The sequence below is a fragment of the Lygodium microphyllum genome, chromosome 12 (genome assembly GCF_053477565.2).
Source record: "Lygodium microphyllum isolate KBCC chromosome 12, Lygodium_microphyllum_v1.1.10, whole genome shotgun sequence".
Taxonomy (NCBI): Eukaryota; Viridiplantae; Streptophyta; class Polypodiopsida; order Schizaeales; family Lygodiaceae; genus Lygodium; species Lygodium microphyllum.
The window spans coordinates 20407241-20423050 of record NC_141146.1 but is presented as its reverse complement, the minus strand read 5'-3'; the positions used below and the strand labels follow the sequence as shown (position 1 = coordinate 20423050).

The window sequence follows — 15810 nt, the reverse complement described above, 5'->3', positions numbered from 1 at the left end:
TTTTACTTTGATGCTCTCCACTTTGCTTGCTTCTTCTTTGTCTTTTATCTTCTGGTCCCCCTCAAGCAAAGAGGTCATAAGCTTCGGGTTTTGCATGATGACCATGGTGGCTAAAAAATCTTTAGATAAAATCATTGATTACACTTGGATGTAGGCAACTCCATCTCTTCCTGCAAGTAGAGCACAAAAAACTTCTATGTAGTACAAATGAGCAAGAAGAGTTGTGTCACTCGTCATGGAAGGCATCCATATGAAAATCTTCATGTTGGTCATTTCCATGACTAAGAGTTAGCTTCAAACAACTGAGATAAAACCAACAAATGAGTTGTACTTGATTGTGTCAAAGACACAATAAAAATAGTGTTAAATATTGGATGAGTATCAATGGATACTATGCTTTGAAGAACTTGATGTTGAATGCTTCAAGGTGGGTCTTCTCTTGCTGATTTGGAGGGTTGCCTTTGCTGAATGTAATAGCAAATCGGAGTGGTAGTGACTTGCTCAAGCTGAATGGAATAGAAAAATAGAGTGAGAAATGAACTTGAAGAAAAGTGGCTATGGTTGGCCACTTTAGGGTTTACACAAGTGACTGGTTTTTTGCTTGTAGCAAAAGCTATAGTAGTTTATTTAATGAATCCTCTAGTGGGGAGAGAGCTCACATGATGGGCTTCAGATGCCCTATACTCGCAAGACTGATCATAGCATGTTTGAGTAGTATGGGTTGTATGACCAATAGGCGGCTAGATCTAAATAGAGACCTGAAGCAAGCACAATGCTGGAGTAGATAGGCATCAATGTCAAATTGTGAGGTGCCAGCTTGAAGTGTAGAAGCAAAGGAAGAGTTTTCCAATTTAGTTCACCAAGAAATACTACTTGGAAAGAAAAATACAAGCCCTCCACTGAAGGTGGGTGTTGTTGGCTATGGCAGCCAAGAAGGGGTAATGTGAAGATGGAGTGAGGAGATGAAGTCATCTACTAAACCTGAGTTGGAGGAGCTGTGTATTGAGCTAAGTTGAGCTCACCATGGCTTTGATACCTTGTTGAGAAACATGGATCCTGAGCAAGGTTAGCTATGGAGGTTGTAAGTCAGTGATAAGAAGTATGATGACTAATGATTGAACAAGACTCTTACTTAAGTGAATTAGGTTCCAAGATTAATTGACTTGGACTCATAAACACAATCTTGAGTAGACATGGACAAGACTGAAAGGATGATTGGATGAAAGTACAACAACATTGCATTCAAATGATTGTCAAGTACACTCTTCTATAGTTGCAGGATGGTACCACTAAAACATCAAAGTACATGCTCATATACACCATAATAAAATAATATAGATTAGAGACATAATCAATCTCTCATGAAGATGGCATGATGTATGATGGCATGATGTATGATCAAAAGTCGAGCTTTGCTGCATAGTTACTAGCTTAAGGCTATTATCTGCACACCTTATGTACTAAACAAGTTTCCTACCAAACTCCACATGAGGCTTGGCATTAATAATTGTGCAAAGATGCAAAATATAGGATGGCAAGGCAGTGAAATGCATCTTTGTTGGCTATAGTTTTGAAAGCAGAGATTACAAGTTATATCACCCACAATTGGAGAAGAATTCTCTCTCTTGATCTCTCTTTGGGGTGTAGCCTGCTACTCATTTACTTACCCCAGATTTGAAAAGTCACAACATATGTGTTTTTAAATTTGAGAAACTCCTCAAAAATAAAAAAAATAAATTTTATGTGATAAGAAAAAAAGTAGCACAACATGATCACCATGGCTTCTTAAGGCAAGCCAAAATATATCAAGGTCTTTATAGGTAACAATTAATATTTATTAACTGATGGGTAATAAATACTTTTTATTATACAATGGGTGATAAGCAAGCCAAAATATGTTTTTTCGAATTTGGAAAATTCCTCGAAAATAAGAAAAGAGAAATTTCTCCCAAGAAAAAATGTCACACAACGTTATGAGAATGGCTTCTTAATGGCAAGCCAAAATATAAGAAGTTGTTATTTTCCTTAAGCGCAATGGGTCGGAGGGATGGCTTGTAAATACGCAGCAATTTTCGTCGTTTGATGTGCGTCCTCTGAGAATCGCAGTCCACGATAAAAATCAACCGTTAAGAACGTTCCCTTCCCGCTGTGTGCGTCTGTGATCTTGGATCGTTTTCCAGAGACGAGACCAGCTGCTCGATCGTGGCCATGGAAGCTGTGAAAAACATGCTGAAGCCGAAGCCTAATCCTCAGCAGCAGTTGCGTGAATGGCAACGGAAACTTAGACAAGAAGCCAGAAATGTCGAGCGGCAGGTTCGAGGTACGCTCCCTTCTATCGTATTACGAACAGTCAGATCGTCCTTCAACGGGATTTAGCAGATCCCTGACCCTCTGCATGTAGTGCAATGGAGCGCAGGAAAACCAGCACAGAAGCATGGATTGATATGGCAAGGCTCGCACATTTGTCACCGTGGAATGACTAGGCTAAGTCCAAATGGCACAATGGCATTCAAGCAACACCTGCATGTTTTTTGAGAAGTAGATCCCTGAGGTTTGGCCCGCACATTAGCGAGGTATCAACGAGCAGAACCTCCTTATTTGTCTCAAAGTCACATTGCAGTGCAGAAATTAGGATATTTGTCTCAAAGACACATTGCAGTGCAGAAATTAGGATATGTTCAAGGAATCTATGCTTGTGGATGAATAGAGCCCCCTTAATTGTAACAAAGCGCAGAATTTAGGATATACACTATTGGCATTCAGACTATGCGTCTATGTCTCAAGCAAATCGTTGCTGTCTTCTTGCAACACAGATGCTAGGATATTACAAATCAGCTTCTGGTAACGAGATTCAGACTCTGCCTGTTGAAATGCTTCCCTCAGTCCTGCTTCTTTTTTTCCTCATTCATAATTGCAATATGTGAAAGGCAGGTGTTGTGACACGCTCTTATGTTTGCTGGCTTGCATGTCTTTGTTCTCTTTGCAACTACACAAGTCATATCTGCTAAAGCCCTTGATTTCCCTTTCTTGGACATTTCAGATATTCAACGTGAAGAGAAAAATGTGCAAAAAGCCATCAAAGAGGCAGTCAAGAGAAATGATCTAGTCTCTGCAAAGGTTTGATTTTGGAAGGTTGCCTAGTCGTGACAATTTATTGGTGATATGTTTGAGCTGGTTTATCAATCTGAGTCAAATGTTAGATTGTAAGATTGGATGAACTTATAACAAGAGAAAAGACACGTGTGAGTAACTGTTTTAGAGTGGTGAGAAGACAATGGGAATGGAAATGGAAAAATAAATGGCAAGGATTTTAGGAGGGTGCAAAGTTAATGCTTTTTGGAATCACACGTGAAACATTAGTTTGAGAGAAAACAGGGAGTTGTTGTTCTTTAGTACATGTTTTTACCAAACTCACATTTATTTTGGGACTTAGGCTTTTTCAAGCAACCAGTGAAATGCATCTCTATCTCTAGTGCTGATGTCTTCTTTGGTGTAACTGTAGGCCTTAGCAAAGGAGATTGTCCGGTCGAGACGAGTTGTAACTCGTCTGTATGAGAACAGAGCACAGTTGAACTCAATATCCATGCATCTTGGAGAAAGTGTCGGTATGTATATATCTGAATGATCTGTTTGTTCTGGAGGTTTTTTTGGTAATTTGAGGGGGTTGTTAACATGGTTCCTAAAACTGGATTCAGCAACTGCAAAAGTCGTTGGACATCTGTCTAAAAGCTCAGAAGTCATGAAACTTGTAAATGGATTGATGAAGGCACCTGAAATTTCAAACACAATGCAAGAGTTCACCAAAGAGATGACAAAGGTACTTAAGTCAATGTCACCAAAATTTCACCTGCTTTACTGGATTGTGGCTGAGACTGTATAAACATTTCTATTCACACACTTCCTTGCATTTTTCTGAACATTGTGGGCAAAGGGTTTGATAAGAAGATTAGGTTGGTTCTGTATATGATGTTTTTAAGCTAAACATTGTGCTGATGTACTGTTTTGGTTTTTTGGAAAGAGTTGTTTTCTACAAATACCCATACATATATGTACTTCATAGGCAAACTTGTTAAGGACTGCGAGGAGCTGGTGCACCTATTGTGTTCAATCCTCAGCAGCCTATGGCTTTCTATCACTATTTCATATTCATTGACACCATATCAATCAGCGATCCATACAGTATTGTCTTACTATACATATAAATAGTTGTGTCCATGACCGCTGATATTGTAAATCTGTCTGTATACTTGCAAGTAGTCACTAAACAATTGATCCTGTTTTCTGAGTACCATATTGAATAGACTAGCTTGATTGTGAAGAGCTGTAGCAGCCAATAGGAAGAGCTGGTGGTGCTCAATATGGGGACGTTGCAAGATTAGGTATGAGGTTGATCATAATGCTTTTATATAGAATTGAAGTTGTCAACTGCAACAACTTATCAAGATCAAGTACAAAGCTAGTCTGAGTGCTGAAGTGCTGTAGCTAAGCACTGCAATAACTCTGCTAGCTTGCTGTCTAAAGCATGCTTTGGTGATTGGAGAATTAGGCTAGAATGATGACTGGTCTGTGACTGCTAGGCTGAGAATACTTACTAATTAGTTTGTGCAGTTCTAGTAGCTGACTAATCTTTCAGGCAACTCATGTTTTGTTCCAATGCCAGTTGGCCCAAAAATGGTTTAAAAAATAAAAAAAGGTTCTAGTAGCCTGATGATGATCTATGGCATAAGCTTCAAGAACTGCATTGCATATGATTCTCTAGTCCATAGGAAGTGCCATCTTTAGCTCACTCTTTTTGGAAGCTCTAAGAAAACCCAATTTTTTCTCTACAAGTGAAATATATTTATTGTGATGCTGATTATTCCCTTGCCCCTTCTTCCCCAAACAACCAAGTGCCCTGGGCGAAAAAAAGAAAAGAGAAAAGAAGAAGAAGCAGGGGCGGAGGGGTTGCAAGAGTGATGCCAACATTTTGCTTATGCATAGAAAGGATAGGTCACAAGCTGAATGGATAGAGGTGTCTGATTGGATTGGGCCCCTCCTTATTGCTGACCCCACCAAGGAGAAGGATCGATGAAGTTTTCAAGTGGGCAAAAATCCATGTTGAGCAAGCCAGATTGAAGCCTTAATTAATGCTGAAGCATCATGCATTTCGGATTAGCAGTTCTGTATTTCTGCTGTCATCTCTGGGTTGTGAGCTCAATTAGGGTCCCTTGGACACATGGGAGCTTTGACATCATGTCAGTCATTTAGTGCATTTCCAGTCTATTTTGTCATCATTATGGGGCTCTATGCCATGTGGCAGTCGGTTGTATTGGGCAGCCATTAGGTTGGCCATATTTCATGATTGCTATGGCATCTCCAGCTTCTAGTTGGCCAGTTTCTGATGGGTGGCAACAGGTTGGCCATCTTGGGCAGTAGGTTGCCCATGCTCATACCTCCTAGCCTATTTCACTCGTCCAGCTTTTGCCCTAATCATGAGCAGCCATCTTCATTATCTACCTCTCATTGAAGTGCCTCATTGATGTTATTTGGCATTTGTGCACACACTGCAGCACATGGAGAGCTGATCATTGTATTCAGCTTTCATTTAGTAATCAACTGTGTTCTCCCTTCATTACCTTGATCGTTTCTTCTTACTCAAGTGTTCCTCTTCCACCACCATCTCTCACAAAGGCTCCACACATACACATGCACTTGGTACCTTTTTGCTAGAGAAGGGGGTTTTCCCTGTGTGAAAACTCCTCAATGCTGTGGTACCTTAGTACCTTAGGTAATAAAGTTGTACTTCCATTATTGATTCTCACATTAGTGGATATGATGTTCTAGAGCGTGCACACACGGTCTTGCTCTTGGTTACTTGGAAATATATATTGGTCATTTCATATGCTATGTTGGATCTTAATAGCGAGTTTGCGTTTCATCGGTGTGGCTTGTAATGTTTAAGGAGTTATATCATTAGAATAAGAAATGAGCTTAATCATTTAATTAAAATGAACTAATATTAGTACTCCTAGCCCTTGGCATGGTGGCCATTGTACCATCAGTGAGTATTTGACATTGAGCATGTAGTGGACAAGGTTACGGGCTATGGTACAAGGATGTGGCAAAAGGAACTTAGCAAATGTATAATACTTGGAGGAACCTAGAAAAGATATAGTTTTGCTAAATCATCACAGTTTCGTCTAGGAAGTAGCTTTACTTAAGTTGTAAAGCAAGCCGATGTGCTTAAGTTTGGTCCATTGAGTAGGGTATTTACGATTAATGGACCGTTAATCAAACTTGAATTTTGATTAAGGAGCTGGTTACTTGTTTAGAGAGTTAATCATGGCTATTGGGGTCTCTTCTCTATCATTTGAGCATAAGTTTGGAGAGAATCGTTTTCTTCTTTGCTACAAAAATTGCAAGCTTTTAGCCATGGAGCATATGCTCATAGCATATATGGAGTCAAAACAACAACCAATCTTCTCTTTGCGTGGGGAATTCATTTGAGAAAACTAGAATTTTGTTTGTAGTAGGGTATGTTGCTGTTTTGATCTAAATATTGTTAAAACATATTATTACAGCACAATGGGTAGAGATTCTTTCTTTGCTATGAGATCTTGGGCCTTGTGCACTTTGTGGACAACTTGATTGGGAAGAAAGTGACTTTTGCACATTTTCATTGTGAGAAATCTTTTTGTTTGCGAGAGGAAGCATTTGGGATTGCATAGTGACTATGGAAGATAGTTGGCAAAGCAAATGCTAGTGAGAATGGGCTTGGTTGTTATTTTGAGGGTTTGGCAAATTAAAGTGTTCATGTGTATTTTTGAATACTTCAAAGTTAGTTGGAGACCAATATCAAAGGTAACAATGTTATTGAGCACTTGTGGATTAGTTCTTTCATGTGGAGTCATTGAAATACGGTAATTTGTAACTAGTTTGGCACATATAGGAGTGAGATTGTAACTCTTTTGTCACGGAGTGCACAGGAAAACTAGAGAAATGCAAGGTAGGACCTAATGAAATGCAAGGCACATGGAAATCAACGGTATTACGAGAAGCGTTGGTTTGATGACAGGTCACTTATAATTGTGTAAGCTTTGAATAATGATAAAGGAATATTGTAAAGGACGTCTAACTTTGGGGCATATCTTCTCGATTTAAGTGTCACCTACCGTGGTGCATGAGCTTTTTAGCTCTCCTTTTTAGTGTGTCTTTTTGTTTATTTATTCATTTGTTTTGTGTGCAAGTTAGTTAATGTTCATTGTTCTCTAGATTATTTCCAGAGGTTGGTTTCAACCCCTCCTCCTGCTTCCAGGTTACCTCCCCTTCTTCCTACTTCCATGGCACCTTCTCTATTTTGTCTTTTATCACCATCTTTATCGGTGATTTTAGTCTCTCCACTTCCTCCTTGTTTAACTTCCCTCGTCTCTACTCCCATGGCTTCTTCTCTACATTTTCTTTTATCACCTCCACCATTGGTTTTACTTCTTGTAACTAGCCTTCCTTCCGTGGATGGGTGGTAATTCCCTAATTACAACTTAGTTATAGCAGTAACATTTATTACAAAACTGAGAAATGCAAATTAACTTACAATCTTGGACATAGGACACCTTATTGGCCTCAAAATTGGCGCCCCTTTCGGTATTTATTTAACTTAATTGAAGAAGTTGATGTACAATGAATTCTCCCAATCCCTTTTGGTATTCCAACTCCCCTTGCTGTCCAAAATGACTAACAAGTCTTCAATCTAATTTGCTCCTTGATTCGGGCAGCCAATTGGCCTTCACTTGCTTCGATAGAGATGGAAAATGCCCCAAATTCATTGATTTGCTGGTCCCTCCACTTGAATTTGACTAAAAACAGCTTCAGCCCTGTTGAATTTATGTCTTGGAGCTTTCAATTTCTGGCACGCTTTCTGAGGCTATTGCTAAATTCTATTTTCCGTTGTAGATTAGGGTTTACAGAAGAGAAATCTGAAATTTCTCAGCTTGTGGTGATCTCAATGCTGTAATCTTCGAAGCAAGGCTGGGAGATGAGAGAAAATGCTGAGGAGATAGAAAATTCAGACTTTCTTCGTGGAGAACTGAAGAAAATCTGTCATTTATTACTGCTGCTCTATATCAACAGCTTGTAGATGCAAAGAATCGAAGAAAATCAGCCATTTATTGCTATTGCCCTATCTCAACAGCTTGTAGATGTTGTCATCTGTTGTTGATGGTCTTCTCTTGCCCTTGATTGCATCATAAGGTCCTCCAATGGCTGCAAATCAGACCAGCAGCATCTCCTCCCTCTCTGTTGTAGGCTGAATAAACTAAAATGCCTCTCTCCAGCCTCTAAAGACGTTCTTTAGTCTTGCATAGGCATTTTTGACAAGTGGTAGCCTTCCCAAATAGTTTTTCCAACATTATCCATAATTAAGTACTAATTAATTTTCAATCTTTAAATACTGAAAATTAATCTAATAATTATCTTGACGCCTTGAAAAATAATCCGACTGGCCAATAACTAAATTGGCTAGGCAACTTCCATTCCCGAGTGTCTTTGTGCCATCTTTGACCATCATATTGACGTTAGGTATCATTAAACACCACTTCTCTAGTGTCACCAACTGACACTTATGGCCAAATGAATGACCTAGGCTAACAATTGTCACTAGATACCACCAAGTATTTGTGTGGCATAACTTATAGCAACTTTTGCCTTTGACATCCTGTGATTTCCTCGTGTCACGGGCTTGTAAATTTACTTTAATCCTAGTTATACCGGACATGTGCAACATTTACTTAACCATGTGATTAAAAATTAATCCACATGTTAAGTGAGGTTTCAAAAATACACGTCCTTCCCTCCACTTCTCCTTTAGAGCAAGACTCAAATTTTTGAGAGACAGAGCTCTTTCAAGATATAGGAGCCTAGAGGTCTCTGAGGCTTCACGGTCTCCTTCATAGGATCAATTCTTCACCATTGTATGGTGGTTTTGTAAGCTTATGCATCATTCTAGAGTTACTTGTTTCCTAGATTCTATGGGTGTACCTTGGAGATTAGCTCGCCTTTAGCAAATTTAGAGGTGTTTACTTTGTGTGAACTCTATCCTTATGACCAAGATCATGGAGAATAGGGAGCCTAGCACCATTTAGGAGGCTCTTATATAGAAGACTTGGCATTGTGGCATGCAAGAGAAGCTAGAATCCACTAAGCAGTTTGTGATGGCTTTCTGCTATTGTAGTCTGGTTGGGTTGTTGATATGGCTCATTCATACTCGACTTGCCATCTCTTTGTTGTGGCACTTTCTTTCACTTTCATGAAGAAGCCTCTCTTTTATAATTTGCAGGCCGCTATGTGAGTTTTGTTACTCTTTCAAGATGGTCAGATTCGGACTAGGTAGGTGATGTTGAGACATGTAGATCTACCACAAACTATGCCTCTCCCTTGGATTCGATGTGATCTCTTTGAGGGTGGTCAAGAAGCAATCTACTGTTGCCCTTTCTTGGACAGAGGTAAACTACTGCACAATGTGCTCTTCTGCTCTGGAGGCAGTTTGCCTTCAATGGATATTGGCAGACATTGGGTTTCCTTATGTGGCACCTACTCTTGTTTGGTATGACAACCAAATTTCTCTTGACATTGTAAAGAACCTGGTGTTTCATGCTTGCTCAAAACACACGGAGGTCTAGTATCATTTTGTTCAAAGAGAGTGGTTTGGATGGAGAGCTGGAGCTGGTCTATTGTCATACTAAGGACAATGCTGTGAATATCTTCATGAAAGCCCTTCAGTTGCCCTCTATGCTTCATCATATGCACTTGGCCTTCAGCTATTCCCAAGGTCCGAGAGGGGATCTTTGCATCCATTGTATTTCTGCTGTCATCTCCTGCTTGTGAGCTTTGTTAAAGTCCTTTTTTTTTGAGAAAAGTCCTTTATACAAAGATATAGATTCTCCATGGTGACCTGTGCAAAATATATTAAAAACACACTTTATGGCATATGGCATCATGTGTATTTCAATAGACTCCTAAAGCATAAACAAGAAATTAAAGCTTTCTGAAAGCCCAATTCATGAAAGTTATAGAGTTGGAGAAGCATGCAAATTTTCTGCAATTGAAGTCCCTTTCATGTACAGCAGAGCAAACCCAGATTCATTCACCCCAGAAGACAGGGAAAGACTGTAATACATGGTGGAAGTTTATGTCCAGCGGACAAGTCTTACTTTGTCTAGAACAGTTCTAGGCAGCTGGAAGCACATTCTTGTTTGTTGTGTGACCTCTTTACTGTTGCAGACAAGAGGATATCATTCCTTGTATACTGTCTAATATTTAAAGTCTATGACTAAGTACCATAATCCACCTATTTGATGTGAGTATTGATGTGTAAGTATAGTTCAGCATGGGCAGTAGAGTTTTGCAACTCAATCTGCATGAATTTCTTTAAATGTCTAAATACCAATGCAGTGCAGGTTTGCAGAGTTATGCAGTTGCTTTTTAACATGAAGGTAATGTCATTGAGCTCTAATAAGTGGGGTACTTTCTATGTGGAAGGCTGGAGTCATGGAAGAATTTGTCAATGATGCTGTTGACACTGCACTTGATACGGATGACATTGAGGATGAAATTGAAGAAGAAGTTGATAAGGTTCTTGAAGAAGTTGCTGGGGAAACTGCAGCGCAACTTCCTGCAACAGTAAGGAAAGAGAGGGTCAGGCCAGTTGCAGTGCAGGATAAAGAAAAGGTATTCTTGATTTCTTTAGACAATCATCTGTAGCATACAAACTAAGTTACCTGATTTTTAGGCATGTATACACTTGTGATAGTCCAGTGACCAGTCTTAAAAGAGGCTAGGAGCAAGTTCTTAAAGAGCGTGGTCAAAATGCAGTGTGTCCACTGGTAACACCTAACAAACTGAGGTGCTGTACTTGCAGGAAGCAGTTACAGAGGAGGCTGATGATGAAGAATTGGAGGCTCTTCGAGCACGACTTGCTGATGTCAGATCATGAGGTGTCTGGACTCCACTATCCACTACTGTGCAATTGCAGCTTCAGTCCTGAAGTTTCAGAACCTAGGAGGAGCTTTCCTGTCCCTGATCGGGCTTCCTAGTTGAATCAGTTTTGCCTTGTGTATATTGTACATTTATTGAGTTTAATCTTCTTAACTGAGCACCCAAATTGCATGAATCCATTCTATTGTGGATTCAAATGCCTTGTCTTAAGGCTTGACTGTTGTTGTTCATAGAAGTATTTGCTGTCCTCAAACCTATACTGAGATGACCAGCTTTATAAGCTACTAACATCAGAAATAGGGTGTTGGATCTATCTAATGATCATGTGCCCATTTTATTGGTCTACCTTTAGAAGGCCTGTGTGCGTACATGAATGCAATGAATGCATTTGATATAGTTAAATGAGCATAACCAGCACAAAGATGGTCATCGTGCATGCTATGACATCTTTCATATAGCCACTCCTTTTAAACATGAGTTACATCCGTAGGTTGTATATAAAATATCAAAGAATGAGAACTATGAAGGTGGACAGTAGGGAATTGGTAGAGTATATGAAAGCTGCATATAAGAAGGTAAGGCTAGATAGATGGTATAGGCTGAATTCTGGGTAGTTAGCCATCATCAAGTTACTTGTAAAATGTGGATTGGAAGACGTGTTCTGCTTTTTCCTGCCACTTTCTTGCTTTGATATGATCACTTTCTCCAACAACACATTATGGTGACTACATTACTATCTACGCTTTCTTTCATATGGCGAGTATCTATGAATTTCAAACAACACATTATTAATCAGGCAGGTCCTTACGACTGCATCAGTTGTTTACTTAAGACATTGGCATTGCCATTTCACGTCATGACTAGCGGGCAAAAGTTAGAAAAACAAAGAAAAAAAAAGAGTATAAAGAAAGATTGGGGATGGTTTGATTGCATGCAAGATGAGAGAGAGAGGGGGAGAGAGATATGAATCTTAAAAAAGAGAGAGAGAGAGAGAGAGAGAGAGAGAGAGAGAGAGAGAGAGAGAGAGAGAGAGAGAGGGGGGGGGGGGGCATCCCACATGCAAGTTGGCATGAAAGATGGGGGGAGAGAGCAGATTGGGGGGGAGAGAGATGTAAAAAAAAAAGGTAGAGAAAACTAAAGATGAAAATAGATAATTAGAAAAAAGGGGGGGGGGGAGAAAAAAGTAGAGAAAATTAGAGAAAAGAGAATTATAAAAATTTGTCAATGCGTTGATTTCATGAGAGAGAGAGAGAGAGAGAGAGAGAGAGAGAGAGAGAGAGAGAGAGAGAGAGAGAGAGAGAGAGCCATAGGTGGGGGGGAGAAAAAAGTAGAGAAAATTAGAGAAAAGAGAATTATAAAAATTTGTCAATGCGTTGATTTCATGAGAGAGAGAGAGAGAGAGAGAGAGAGAGAGAGAGAGAGAGAGAGAGAGAGAGAGAGAGAGAGCCATAGGTGGTGCATATAATTGAAGCAATGGTCCACAGGTAGCCCACATGCAAGTTGCCATGTAAGATGTAGGGGGGGGGGGGTAGAGAGAGAGAGAGGTAAAAAAAAGTAGAGAAAACTAAAGAGGGAAAGAGAATTAAAAAAGGCGAGGGGAGAGGAGAAAAAAAGTAGAAAAAATTAAAGAAAAGAGATGAATATAAAAATTGTTATGCATTGATTTTATGCAAGACAAGAGAGAGAGAGAGAGAGAGAGAGAGAGAGAGAGAGAGAGAGAGAGAGAGATGAATCTATTGGAAAAGTAGAAAGCTTTAGGTGATGCATTTAAGCGAAGAATAGGTGGCCGACATACAAGATGAGAGAGAGAGAGAGAGAGAGAGATGGATCTATTAAAAAGCAGAGTAGTGAAAAAAAAAAGAAAAAAAGGGTTTGAGATGCATCCATTGCATACCATGTTGGCTTGGGTTTCTCTTTTTTCAGGTTTAGTACATTCGAAATAAGTAGTACATATTCAACTAGATAAGGGTATGATTCTGTCTAGTGAGTAAATGCAATATCCACTATGGGTTAGGAGGAAGCTTTTAAGCAACATCAAAGCATACCTCTCTCTCCCTCATCATGCATGTTGTTGAAATAAAGAATAAGTAGTGTAGAACTGGTTGCCTAGCTAGCTTGTAAAAGCCATCATAAGTACGGCTTTTACAAGCTAGCTAGGCAACCACTTGTACACTACTTATTCTTTATTTCAGCAACTTGTATGCACATGTACACGCATGCCCATGCACATGTTCTCTCTCCCTCCCACCCCCCCCCCTCTCTCTCTCTCTCTCTCTCTCTCTCTCTCTCTCTCTCTCTGAGGATCCCATAAGATATGTGGGCTAACTTGGGCAAGGTTGAGAAATTGGTCAAGAGGAGCTCAAAGATAATTATGGCAAAAAAGATAGAGGGTGCAAGAAAGACAACACAAGAACCTATAGAGCTTATTGTGCATAAGGCCATAGGAAAGAAAAACATAAGAAAGGTGAGAGTACTAGATGATTTGGTGATAGGTTTGGATGACGAGAATCACTACTTAATGATCTACATCTTGTGCTCCATTCTTGGAGTGATAGACAAACCCTTCACAAACACATGGCAAGTTGGTAAAGACCATAATCAAGAGAGAGCATTGATCTTTTGATTTCCTTACACAATTGGTTGAGAAGCTTTCCTATAAGCAAGAAAGGTGCTCTAAAAAGGAAGAGTATATATTTGGAAGATTATCTCATTGGGAAATGTGTTGCATGGAAAGCCTTGCATAGATTTGGGATGGCTCCATGAGAATAGATGCATGCTTATTTGGAGACACATCCATGGTCATAACCTTGTGTTATACCCTCTACAATTAGGAAAGTAGCCTTTCAATAGTATGAAGATAATTCATGGGAGTCTACAAATAGAGCACAAGTTGAAGAGGCCCATGGTAGCCATATTACATAGAGGATCTATGGGAGTTATACATGCTTTTAGATGAAATGAGAATGCTAGATACATGTGGATCTTAGGTGAGATTGAAAGGTCTAGCACATGTGCACTTTGGCTTCAAATTTTCTCCGTCCATGTCCAAATATGTTAGCATGAAGATGAGCATCATCTCCTATTCTATGCAAACATCATGGGGTTCTCCAGCATGGAAGACATATTACTTGTCAACGACCTAAACAATTGTGCTTCTAACAAACAAGCCCTCTTTTTGGACATGTTAGAGCTCATATATGTGGAGGTGGACTTAGATGAGGTAGGCCTTACTACAATGTTAAAGGATATGTTAGACATTGTACCTTAAAAAAAAAAAAAACATTTCCTTGATCTAGGAGTGCATTGCCTTGCCATTGGTAATCACATGGTGCATAATGGCCCATCATCTATAGGATTCACTTGCTATCCATTTTGGGATAGGGCAAATGCTATTGACTACTTGATGGGCTTTACTTTAGTACACCTCATCTTGCAATTCATTGTATTAAACTAACCTTGCCAAAGGGGAAGATCATATGCTTACCTTGCCTTGTCCTTGATGTGCATGTACCACCATTGGTAGCACACTAATCTTACCTTGATATATGAGGATCCACTTCTTGTGACTTACTAGCCATGTATACATTGACCATATTATATGTGGAACTTAAATGCTTACTTACCATTACTTTTGGACTAGCTCCTTGCGCTGGTTGGAGACATGTTGCACATGTTAGCCATTATGGCAAGGATACTACCGTTCTATGAAACTAAACTTGGGAAATTCTCCTCATCGTCTAAGGTAAATGGCATAGATCATACATGCATGCGAATGTATGCCATCCTTGATATATGCTCACAAGGTGCCATGTTTTTGATGTTAATGCTCCATTCTAGCTCAACTTTGGCAATTGTTTGTTTCAAACCGATTTCTTATTTGAATAGCATTTTAGTGTTATGGTACTCCAATCCCTAACATATCTACAATCCACAAATTAAGATTTTTCAAACTCACCCACAATGTCATCCAAGTAAGACGTTTTCAACCATTTAGAATGCATAAATCATATTTCATTCTTTAACTCTTTACATGTGAAAGCTGTTGGCTGTTATGCTTTTTGAGAACATACAACTTATGATGTATTATGTTGGACGCAAGCTACCATCAAGCTGTAAGCTACCTTGCTGAAGTAGTAGTTTTGTTAGGAGCAAGGACTATGGATAAAAGTTGCTATCTTGAGTGCAATAGCGAGCATTTCTCATTCTCCTCAAGTATGTCATAGTAGTGGCTTTCTCTTAATCTAACTCCTTTGATGACTCATCCGAAGCAAAGAAGCTACCTTAACTTGTTATACATGAGGCTTTGGGACATCGACATCTAACACATGTTCAAAAACAAGTCTTCAATGGTTGGGCAACTCATTGAGACCTTGATCATGAATGCTTATGAAGTTGCTAGCCCTTGCATGCTTACCTTGGTCCTTCACATATCAATCTTGATGCATCAATATATGACCATACTATCCCACTAGAGAAGCTATAATTGACCCTCTTCTAGTGCTTTATATTGGAGAATGGATTTGCAATGATTCTTGCCTTCTATGTGCGTGCGCACGTGCGTGCGTGCACAATTGGATACATAGACATGCCCACGTTGTAGATAGCTTTGCATAATGTGATAGAGTGAATCACTTGAGATGTTGCATTGCACATGAAGGTGATAGCTCCAATTCCTTACCTACTACAAGCCATGCTCATCCTTAAGAACAACATTGATCCCCACACATACTTTAAGAAACCATGCCTCTATTCGCGCCTTGCAATACATGGGCTTATTTGCAAGCCTAACTTTTGTCCATGATCCAGATTTGACCATTGAAACAAGGCATGAAGGTATGTGGT

The 15810-nt window shown here is 39.5% G+C and overlaps 1 protein-coding gene across 1 annotated transcript; it reads left to right on the top strand.

Annotated features, from left to right (window-relative positions):
- The first annotated feature begins 2019 nt into the window (after positions 1–2019).
- On the top strand, positions 2020–11383 carry VPS24.1 (SNF7 family protein). Its single transcript, XM_087689247.1, has 6 exons — positions 2020–2320; positions 3041–3117; positions 3503–3605; positions 3696–3817; positions 10513–10701; positions 10892–11383. Exons 1-6 carry the CDS (start codon positions 2209–2211, stop codon positions 10964–10966), a joined length of 678 nt encoding a protein of 225 aa, XP_087545373.1. The 5' UTR covers positions 2020–2208; the 3' UTR covers positions 10967–11383.
- Positions 11384–15810: the final 4427 nt, after the last annotated feature.

Coding starts and splice junctions, on each gene's coding strand:
- VPS24.1 (XM_087689247.1), top strand. CDS start 2,209: ATGGAAGCTGTGAAAAACATGCTGAAGCCGAAGCCTAATCCTCAGCAG. Junction 2,321..3,040: donor TGTCGAGCGGCAGGTTCGAG/GTACGCTCCCTT, acceptor TGGACATTTCAG/ATATTCAACGTGAAGAGAAA. Junction 3,606..3,695: donor GCATCTTGGAGAAAGTGTCG/GTATGTATATAT, acceptor AACTGGATTCAG/CAACTGCAAAAGTCGTTGGA.